The sequence below is a fragment of the Chiloscyllium plagiosum genome, unplaced genomic scaffold, assembly GCF_037043375.1.
Source record: "Chiloscyllium plagiosum isolate Xiang-an unplaced genomic scaffold, Cpla_swu_hap1 HiC_scaffold_14, whole genome shotgun sequence".
In the NCBI taxonomy this organism is placed as follows: Eukaryota; Metazoa; Chordata; class Chondrichthyes; order Orectolobiformes; family Hemiscylliidae; genus Chiloscyllium; species Chiloscyllium plagiosum.
Window position 1 is genome coordinate 37,226,242 of NW_028270152.1, and position 11,727 is coordinate 37,237,968.

At 41.3% G+C, this 11,727-nt stretch overlaps 1 protein-coding gene across 2 annotated transcripts in view; it reads right to left on the reverse strand.

Moving 5' to 3' along the window:
- The window catches only part of wnt5a (wingless-type MMTV integration site family, member 5a), a 28,779-nt gene extending 17,306 nt beyond the window's left edge, over positions 1-11,473 (reverse strand). Inside the window, exons 1-2 of one of the 2 annotated variants that reach the window (XM_043708088.2) lie at positions 10,530-11,473; positions 907-1,037 (exon numbers count right to left, since the gene is read on the reverse strand). In XM_043708088.2, coding sequence (XP_043564023.2) covers positions 907-1,037; positions 10,530-10,535 — 137 coding nt within the window. In that variant the 5' untranslated portion in view covers positions 10,536-11,473. Of the gene's footprint in view, positions 1-906; positions 1,038-1,140; positions 2,095-10,529 lie in introns of those variants that run through there. The other variant, XM_043708087.2, reaches the window with a different exon arrangement.
- Between the last annotated feature and the right edge of the window lie 254 nt (positions 11,474-11,727).

An 11,727-nucleotide genomic window follows, 5' to 3' on the forward strand; every position in this document is an offset into this window, starting at 1 on the left:
ATTATTTTAAATTCAGTTGACTTAAATATAGATTATTGTAGCCAGCCAGATTTATTCAGGTGTTGGGATTGCCCAGTTACGTGCAACAGAATATCTCAGATGATTGTCATGAATTAATTCTTAACAAAGTACTGCATGTGAGTTATCAGCTAAGTTAAGTGATAGATATTTTTACATTTATCAGCTTAAAAAGTACTCATTTTGACAATTACAACTACAACATTTAAACGCATCTGGGTGGGTATATGCATTGGAAGGGTTGAGAGGAATAATGGCCAAATGCTGGCAAATGTGACTAGACGTATTTAGGATATCTGGTCGGCATGGACGAGTTAGACCGAAGGGTCTGTTTCTGTGCCATACAGCTCTATGTCTCTAAATACAGTTGTGAGGAAAATATCGTGAAAATACAAACAGCATGATTATCCCAGCACAGAAAGAACTTAGTTCCCAGATGGTGCAGAATTCTTAAAAGTAAAGACACCAATTGGGGTAAAGTCATCTGTACAAGGGACGTTCTTTAATTCTGTCAATTACTTGGATCGGTCTAATACAAGATTTTAATAATGGTAAAAGGCCACATTGCATAACGTGACGCCGTGAGGCAGCATTTACCTCAGAGCCGACGGTTTGGTTTTCACAGTTTACCGCTTTGATAAACATTTTGAGGAAATGGACTCTGCATTTCAGATATGTTAAGCATATGTCACGGTATTAATGTCGTTTGTAGTTAAAAAAAAAACACATGAAGGGATCACATGTGCGGACTTTGTACTGGGATGATGTCTACACCACGGGATTTCAACGGGTTTACCCCATAACCGTGCAACTCAGACACAAAGTTGCACCGTTAACGCTTAATAAGGATCACACTTATTAATTAGACTTTTAAAAAGTGGAACTCACCACCAGGAGCTTGCTTCTACCAGGACCTGTTTGCAGCCCGATAAGAGAGTGGCAGTAACCAGCAGGTACCTCCAGGCCATGGCACTTTTCAAAGCTGAGTAAACCGCCCTTTGCACTGTCTCTCCACCACCCTGCACAACATAAATCAGAAACCATACACATCAAGGAAGTCGATGAAAATAGATAGACGTTCACAAGAATGATGACTGGTAATGCAGTAATGTTAACACGTACCTTTAGGTGAAAAGATAGCTCCTTTTGTTCAAGTACCATTTCTAACCTTCATTGGCTGACCATCAATTACACTAACTCACGCACATCTGGGACAATTTACCAGATGTATCTGAATCATTGTCATTGGCGAACAGTTGCAGCCCGGACCAGATCAGTCTCAAGAACCACAATTTGAATATAACTTTGCTATTCTGCCTCAAGTGGGATATTCAGGGGCGCAACAGACAATAGACTGAAGTGTAACCGAATCACCGTTTTTTAGCTTAGCTTCTTCATTGAACCAAAATTGGACAAACCAAGATCTATGACTTTGGACGGTTAATGTCAATATTGAAAAGTCCATAGAAATGAACATTTGACGCTCTTTAGCATCCTCTGACCTGTTGGCAAAGGCTGAATTCAACTAATCCTGCACAGGCCTGTTTCTGATAGTTTTGAAATATAGCCAAAATAACCAAAGGAAAGGGGAGAAGTCTCCTTAATTATTCTCAACGGAGGTGATAATTTACGTGTAAATATTTGCCAAGAGGTGGTTTGAGTATAAAAACGCAACAGATAATTATCGGAAGAAACGTGTCCATATTCTGAAGTGGCAGCCTCTAAAGTCGTTCTAATCTTCGGGAAGCAATACATATTAAATATTAGCGTCCTTCAACGGTCCGTTTCTACATCTTGGTCGTAACAGATGAGATAGGCTATGAGAAATGGTCTAACATTATAGGGCAGTCTGAGCCTTCAGACAGGTTCATATGCACAAGGAGATAAACATATTCCCGTTTCGTGCAAGAAACATGACTGCTGTCAGGAAAAAAAACCGTTTGATTTTAGAGCAAGAGATCAAATAACTGGTTCTTTAAAGATAATTTTCTCTATTATTCACTGAAGCCATTGTACCGCCCTTTAAATATAGAAATACCAATCCAAGTCATATTTCCTCGACTTTATAATTCCTGACAAGCACAGAATTTTAGGGAAGGACGCCATTCGGCCCTTAGTACCTGCACTGATTACTATAACCTCGATTCTGGATCAGTGGTGCTGGAAGAGCACAGCAGTTCAGGCAGCATCCGACGAGCAGCAAAATCGACGTTTTGGGCAAAAATCAGGAACGTCGATTTTGCTGCTCGTCGGATGCTGCCTGAATTGCTGTGCTCTTCCAGCACCACTGATCCAGAATCTGGTTTCCAGCATCTGCAGTCATTGTTTTTACCCTACTGTAACCTCGAGCTAACGTCACTGTTGAGCTCTGATTGAGGATCTAACTAGATTTTATTTTTGCAGGGCAAAAGTCGATGAATTACACATGAAAAACGGTTCTGTCACACTTCAATTCCATTTCTACTCCCAGCTTTGGCTAATTAAGTGGGACGGAAGACTTGAATTGACACCTCCACTGATACGGGATGTTTCCCCCGGGAAATAACACTTCGCCAACAGGTGGCAACTACTTCAGAAACCCGAACACCTTCTTCCCGAACGATTTAAAACGAGTAAAATGTAGGAAAGCTCAGCCAAGCATCACTTTCTATCCAGGTCAAGATTTACGTATGGAAAAAGAAATTAGTTTTCAGCAATGCGACTTCACGTTAAAAGGCAGATATTGAAAAGTGATTATACCAAAAAGAAAGTCATTTTATTAACTTTGTAATGTGCACACACGTCACATCCTAAACACCCCACCACCACCCTTAATGTATAAGGAGAATGCGGTATAGCAAGAACACGTCGATCTGAGGACCATCCTAGAGACCATATTTCCTTTGCATGGAGAGAACATTATATTTAAAATTCAAATCTAACCCCTCGACCTGAAAACTCACAACAAGTATACATGTTATTGCTGTGAATTAGTGTTATGTACAGTCCACACTTTTGGAAATATTAGGGGCTCAGCCTCACACAAGGAAGAGTTTATGTTTACAGTCCTCTAAACCTCTCAATCGAATCAACTCAATAAATCGTTACAGCTAAACTGTGTGCTTCCAATCCAAGGCATGCACCCGATCCAAAACTCAAACGTTACATCAAACGCAATTCTCTAAATGATCCCTTGCATTTGGAAACGTTGAAACAAAAAAAAATGACTCACCCAAAATGAAGTTAAGCCAAAACTTGAAGGAGTTTGGTTTATTTAATAATTAGTTTATTCCCTGCACTTTGTCGACCTCCAGTTAACTGTCAAAGTATGAAATTTCTAAAGTATTTTATTTTCTACAACGCCATGTAAATGCTTTCGTCAGCAATGTTTAATCAAATCCGACCATAGGAACATCTGTTCTCTATGTTACCAAGCTGCGGTGTAGCTAACTTTTTTTTTCAAGAAATCTTAAATAGAACTGCACCGCGCCCATAAATTAAAGACCCTTTCCATTTCCAACCTAGTTGGGTCCATGTTTCCAATTTCAGACTGCAGTTCTACACCAGTTGCATAATTCGTCCTGCTGCTTTCTATTGGTGAAGCATGATATCAAATTGTTAGACATAAGTTTTCATCAGCAATTTACATATTCTAACATCTCATTCTACTTTTGACAGGCAGCCGAAAGACAATGTTTGGCAAGTCTTCCCATCTCAGGAGTGGACAAAATCACCTCCGTTTTGCAAGCACATTGAAACCTAAAGGGCTTTTCGCGAATACCTGGGTGACATTTAAAATGTTTGGGTTTCAACTAATACACTCCCACTAAGCAAACAAATGGACAGAAAGAGCAGTGAATTTTGCGATCCGCTTGCAAAGCAAAACATTCAGATTGCTTGCCAGAACTGTGCATGCGGATATGATTGCATTGATCTACAAGTTGGACTGCTGGCGTGAAAATATGTATGAAAACTTGCTGCCAACCGACTAATAATGCTGAACCACCATGAAACGGTGACAGGGCAAGTTCAGCGAAAAACTAGGCTGTCGACTGGGAAGGGAATTAAGGTGGCTCGACTGAGCTAAAATATGAACACAAAGGTTTCGCTTTCAAATCAAACGTTTCAGATAGTCTTTTTCTCCACTAATGTCTAACAGTTACACTAGGATTTTGACCAATGAAATTGGTTACATTCAGTTTGCCTGTGTACCAACATGCTCAAAATTACTACATTTCCACCAGACTAAAACATAACAGTACTTTGACAATAGATTTTCATTCTACCAATGTCTAATGATTGATCTGGCACCTTTTAAATGTACCCATCAAGTGGCATAATATTGAAAATGAAGGTACTGCATCACTACCTCGCTTTTAAATGGGCGTCCAACTTCCAGCATCCCCGAAACACCCGACTTCAAATCAGCTTTCGGTTAACCCAAGAAAGATAGAGGCTGGATTTGTTTTACCATTACTAACAGGAAACAGTCCACGGATCAAAAAAGGGTAACGCTATGCCCTTTATCCTTCGTTACAATACTGTCTGAAAATAGATGTATTAAAAATCTATGCAGCGGATAGGTCCGGTGTCCTCAACAGGTACTCTCTGAATATTTCTCAGCATTGAAGTTTTTTTTTCTTAAGAATGGGGATCAGATGCATTATTAACCTTCAATTACATACAAAGTTTATTGCCGTCCATTTTCGAGCAACTTCCAATTGGAAGAAATAGCAGTCTATTGTCTCAAATAAAACCTATCCAAGAAGAACATGTAAATATCTCCATTAGATTCTGCACTGAGATAAGACTAAAGATGGTAATTTACGCACAAAAATAATAGAAATTTACACACCCACTTTTCAGATACTATTGGCAGTCAGTGAAGAGGCGACTACAGTATGTGAAAAAGGTTTCTTTCTTATAAGAGGAAGGTTTTGGTATCTGTGCAAAACACGTGGAAAGATTATTAGTCAGTCAGATTTTTTTTCTTATGTTGTCATATTCACGTGATAAGATTATAAATTGAAGAAATTGAAATATTCACGATGTTAGTATAGTCCTTGATGAAAAGGAACAGTGATTATAATATGGAATTGGATCAAAAATTAAAATTTTATCAAGAATTAATTGGGGAGACAATGATTTTCGTTGCAATTAATGTCTGTAATTTAAGCCAAAAGGCATGCAACATGATTTTGCACTTCAAGCTACTACCTGGTACATTGCCACAGAAAGCTCAGTTATTCTAATCTTGAGACGATCTTCGTTTTGAGGAACAAACTATACGCATCAACGTGTATCATAACAAACCCATCTGTAGTTACTAGGTGAAAATAAAGTTTCAAACGCTAGTTCTTGCTTCCAGTAAGAATTCAACGCTCTTGCGATAATTTACAAAAATGCTGAGTTTTAAACCAAAACAGCAACAAGCCTAGTCAATACAAACCCAATTCTGTTGGCCACACGAAAACTCCCATTGTAAATGGTGAAAGTAAGGAAAAGTGCGCTAAAATTAGAGGGCTGATGAATATCTGGATTATATCTAGTCACGTCAGATACATTTTTTATAAGGCAAATACAATACGCCTTTATTGACAATAACGAAAATCGATGTGACCGTTTGAAATTAAAATAGGCAAGATGCTACGGAGGTGACTTTTGCATCCCGTGGCCTCTATAGCCGAGTAGCCGACTCTTTTGAGAGTTACTTCTAACAACAAACCCGTTCTGAAGAGATCCAAAGCAATAGTTCTGTGGGCAAATTGACCTTTTTTTATCAAAGGAGATATAAACTAATAAAATTATTAAGTATGAAACGAAATATTTGGCTTGGTGTCCACAGACAAGTTTGTGGCAACTGAGTTTAAAGACACTATTATGAAAAAAGAAAATTCACTTTCCCAAGGTCTTTAACTGTTTTTATTTAATGCGCGATTCACTTTAATTTCCCGAGTCTAAGCCAATTTATAAAACGTTCTGTCGGTTCTGGGCCTGTTAAAAATGTTTTATCACTGAAATATTCAGACTGCAATCTGATACACTAACAGATGATAGGATTGTGTGGAGTCAACCGTCCTTCTACGACTGTTTGATGATAATCAATGCGAGATAAGTGCACTACCGCTAGCAGTCACAATATTTGTTTATATAAATTGCACTAAGTGCACTTAGTACATGTTAGGAGATCATCAAAAAGTTATGTAAATATCTTCCTAAGCAGAAATATTTAAACAGGAAACTGTTTCAGTCACATGGGTTGGGTGGGGATTGTACAGCATACTGTAATATACGTGAAAAACTCTTGATTTCTTAATTAGAGCTGGTGACAGAGCAAAATGAGAACAGAGATTGACTCGTTAAGATTCAGAACCAAGAATCATTTACACCTTCAAAAGCAGAACTACAGCACCTTATAAGGAAACAGATTATTTCGATAAGCCCAACAATTTCATGTCCTCTTTCTGTTGCTGCTGTTCAGTTAGGAGTGATCTACACTTCTCCCATTCCCGTGACTTTTCTGTTCATTTAAATGCTCTTAGAAAACAAATAGTAAATCAGCTTTTCACTGGAGGAAGTGGCGAATGCTTTTGTTTTAGGAGAAATGGAGAAGTGGGAAAAGAGCTGACAGACAGCCGTCCAAACTTCTGCACTGATTTTGTCCCAAACATGATGAAGCACAGAGCGACTTTACTTGATATCCGCAACCTCACATCTATCACCTAGATGTCACAGCCTGGTTATTTATCATTAAACCTGTCTCCAGATACTCTTACTTATCTGGAAATTCCAACGTCCAAAGCCAAATTGAAAAGCAATATCAAAACCATCGTCTATTCTCGTAAGATATCAGGAAGCTAGAAGCACTCGGCTGTTAGTTTATAACAAAGGATTTCAGCTCAATGCAGTTTACAGCCAGCGACTACTTTGCACAGCTCGGACAGATTGCTGCACCGCAAATAGCAGAGAGTGGATGGATGAGGTTTCCTCACAATGCGAACGTTACTTCCGTAATACGATTATATGATAACCATCAAAAAAAAGAAAAGTGTGTTCATTGGGGGAGGGAGGGGAGTTAGGCAGGAGCTTTACAAATGACATCCTGCGGGCTATTTTGTTGATTTGATTTTCCTACGGTCATTTATTTTTCACAATTCGTCTGTTTTGAAAATAAACTGTCAGAAGAATTTGCAGTCGATCTAAAACACTTTATCTATTTAATATGTTCAACCAACGCAGAAGAATTAACTCCCAACCACTTAGAAATCGCTGGCTGTATGAATTGAAATTGGTTCCGAAACGTAGAAGTTAAATTCCAAAACTGCATCAACCACCCCAACCCCAACCCCCGCCCACACACACAAACTTCCCGTCAAAGTGGCAAAGAAGGTATCTTCAAAATCAGTTTAGGGGTTAATGATTTCAGAAATCTTGTGTTCGACACATGGGGGCTCCCTCACCCCTCGAATGATCTAATGGGAGGGAGCCAGGGCACCTCCGAAAACAAAATATTGGGGGCAGTGAGGATATAGCTGTGAGACTTCGAAATAGTTTCCACTCGACGTGAACTGAAAGGTTACCTGCCTGTGTTCGTCAAAATGGCGAACTGAATGCATTTGCTGCAATTCCAAAAATAACAATCGTTGTGGAATAGATTGTGTTGGTTTCAATTGATATACATCACACCTCTGAAACGGAGGTAGCTTTTTTTATGTAGAAATCTGTAAATTTATTGCTCCTCACTCTTTCCATAGCATACCGCAGTCAGTTTCAACAGAATCGTCTGTCCAGGTGTTTTAGAAAGCCCTTGTATCATTTGATGTTTTCCACATCTAAGCTATTTCTCCCAAATAAAATTCCAGAAATAGTCATCGATTGACTTATTTGGACTGCTCAGTGTAAGTTAAGGAGTCGGGCTGTGATTAGAAAAAAGTCAAGCGTCCAGTATTATAATAGGCTGGGGCAAGCATCTTCATTAAAATGAATATGTAAAATGATGGAACTTCGCAAGTAATTAATCGTTAGCAAGAAATACAGCATTAATTTGTTAATCTTAAGACATCTTCTGGAGAAGTTTAGTCTCAGCTATTGAATTCCTACGAACAAAAACAATACCACCTATTTGACGAGTCGTTTGCAATTTGTTTTCCAACTTCAAGAGTTGAGGTGGGGGGTTACTGGAGGAAGACAAGGTAGCCAGCACCACCAAAAAAAATCTCAAACACAAGAGTTCATCGTCCCCAATAACACTCACTTCCTCACGCTCCCCCAACAGCAGAGAGCCTGCCACTTCTAGTAAAGTTTTCCAGAACATGCAGACACTGACATGTACCCTCCTGCAAAGGTAAGGAACCTTGTACGCCAGGCTCTCATCTCCCCGCCCCCAAGAGAGTGCCTCCTTCTCTTCGGAGAGTTTAGAATCAGAAGCCAATTATACGACGTTATTTCAGCGATTATTATTTCTGCTCAAGGCAGACAGTCTATTGATTCCAATTATAGCCAACCACCCCCCCCCCTCCCCCCATTCCCCTCACAATCAACAGGAATAACAACTTATTGTTTCAGGCCCGGGTTAGAAACTGCGCCATAATAAGACCCCCTTCTCCCCTATCCAAAGGCATCTTTTTCTAAACACACTTCCCTGTCCGATGCCTGGACCCCTTCTAATTTCAGAGAATTCGCTCCTACATGTCCGATCCCATTAAGTCGGCCGGCTGAACTATTCAGGGAGATTTTTTTTTAAAAAAAGGTCGCGTCAGGCAAACTGTAATAATGCAAGACTTCCTCTGAATATAAAAATATGTAAATTGGCCTGCAACTGTATATAAAGCTGGGGAAAGGGAGAGAAAACCCTGCCCCACGACACTCTTTCCGTTCGTTGTGCTTAAAGGCATCAGCATAAAGTTGGTGATCATCCGGAACTGCAAACGCAGTCCCAATTGTTCTCCAATGTATGGTCTGCCGCTTGCAAGCACTGGCAATCGTTCTGCTGAGGGTCACCTACTGCTTGAGTGTTTCGAAATAATGGTGCTATCTTCCAGCTAAAAGTGGAATTCGAGCCATACCATGTGTGCAAACTAAGAAAATCCGGCATCTTAATCTTCGCAGTTCTTTCCAAATGATGATGTTACCCGGGTAGCCGTGCGAGTAGAGATTCCCCGGCACTGCCAATCCACTAGCTTCAAATGGCCCGAATTTCATTTTCATTTGCATGCTTGAAGTTTGATGCTGCTGAAAATTTCGGGCCTTAGGTTTGTCAACTTTTGTTTTTTGTATACGGGGACAATCAGCTTTGATTTGTCATTCTGTGACGGAGCCCTGAAACATATTCTTTCAGAAGCTGCCCCTGCCCGGGTCAGTAAACACTACTTTGAGGTTAACAAGCCTTCAACTCAATGGTCATTTGAGACCAGTGGACGACTCTATCTTCTTTGGCACTCAATTAAAATTGTGAATTTAGCAGGTTGTAAATCAAATCATATTCGTTATAGTCACGGATTGTTGCTTTTCTCCCCCCGCAGCAGTGTGCACGGTGAAAAACCAGGAATCATTACATGGGAACAACTTCCTGTGGTTGTGTTTTTCCACATTCTCGAAGTGGCAGTTCAGCAAACTGACATGGGGCCACTTAAGTGTGATTTAAAATCACCCCTTTGACTTCAACGGTGATGTCTAACGGAAAACAAAATATTTATTTGCACTACGTTATTGGCATACAAAACCTCGGCATTATTTTGTTCACTGTGACATTTTTAAAAACTGTGATATAGTTTTTTATTAGCTCCCTTTGGCTGTTCAGCTCGAGCTATGCGTCTTTAAAGAGATTAACCTGAGCTATATTTTGGAATGAAACAGACGCGCGAAGGGTCACTCCACACTAGATGGAGCTACACACCGTTTGGGAAAATACAGTTAGTTACACAGAATTTAGAAAGTATATGTTTGTAATATTTTTACGATTTAAAAGTAATTGTGCACATCGAAGTCATAAATATCCCGGGGTGGGGGGGGGGGAAGGGCCATTTTCACACGGTGTGGGCAGAAATACCTGCACTACCATCTGAGACAATGTGCATGTTCACCCAAACTGAAGCCAGTTCTTGACTGGACTTCAGTAATGTCATTGTTATTACATTCCTGTCATGTACAACAGTTAGCATTCAAATAGAGAACCATTGAGATGGTGAGCTCGGAGAAGCTTCAAAGAAACGTCTTAGTTGGCGTAATAAATCGCAATCTGCCTGGGTGCAATTTATAAAAGCCACTTCGCGTAAGGAACAGGCTCTGCAGTCTTTATACAGTGCCCAAGTTTAAAAAAAAGCAAGGTTCCCTTCTAAACCGACACATACTTGTAGCGACTAATGATAGTTTACTACAGCATCCGATGGTAGAAATGGTCATGATTCGCACAGCTACCGCACGCTTATGTTAAAGGTTACTAAGAGCACAGTTCCTTTATAAGATAACACACTGTACATCTTTGCTTTAAAAACAAAACCACGGACGATCCTGCAGCCTCATGGCAGACCTACCCCCATACTTCTTTGGCAAAGCGGTCACCAAGTAATCCAAGCTTACAGTATCCACCAGGTAACTCCTCTGCGGTGATCTGGTGCTTAAGATCTCGATCCCTCCCGCCAAAGCATGAAACGGGTTAGGCACGGGATGCCCTTGGCGTGAGGGCTCCGAGGATCAACACGATGAAAATTGGCTTTCAGACTGAATTATTGAAACCTGGCTCAGCGAGTTAAGCGTCTCAACCGCATTCCCTTTCTTAACTGATCCAAGTGGAGAATATCAACACTGTTTCCCCTCCAAGGAATGAGGGCTATTGACATCAATGTCCATCTGCAATAGAAATAATTAGTGCTTCTAACAAACCGTGGGCGTGATGTGCGGAAACACTTTGGAAGGAATAAAATATTCAGGAACAAAATGCCTTTGGCCAGATCGTCAGCAATAAACTGGGAGTGCTTTCCCCAGCAGAACCCCCCCTGCCCCCGCACTCTCTCTCTCTCTCTCTCTCAGTCTTCTGATCTCCGCTGGCGCTGGGTTCAAACGGGCAAGATTTCCTTCTTCCAGCCTCGAATCAAGTTTTCGGTCCGTACTCGGGTTGGGATTTTGCAGCAGCCCACACAGCGTCCGGAGCTGTTAGAGAGCGGAGTCCGCAGACACTGAGCGGTCCCACACACATGGTTCAAAAGTCCTGGCTGACATTCTGAGGCTGTGGTCAGAAGCCTGCGCTTTGCGGGGTTGGGTGATCTGTCTCTCGACAACCCCAGCGCCCCCCTCTCTCTCTCTCTCTTCTTCCCCTTCCCTGCTTGCAGTATTTCCTGAGCTCCTCTGTGCGGCTCAGCCTTCAGGTTTTATATACAATCCACTGGCGTCCGCAGCCACAGCAGATCCAGGCTGGGCGATCCACACAGGACCATGATCCACAAGGGGCTCCGTGCTCTCTGCTCCAGCGCCTGGATCTCACCTGTCCTCCCTCTCACTCCCCCCTCACTCCCTCACTCTCTCCTCCTCAACTCGAAGCCCTGACTCCTCCCGCGGGCAAGCGGGACGACCAGCCGCGCATGCGCCGCTCCCTCCCCAGCCCCAGCTTTAAAGCTGACTGTCCTGTTCCCCACCAGCCAGGGGAACCCCCTCGCCATTTCACACCGACTGTTCGACCACTCACAACCCATTGGCAACTTATTGCTCATGCTTTTTGTTCCACCTAAAACCAGA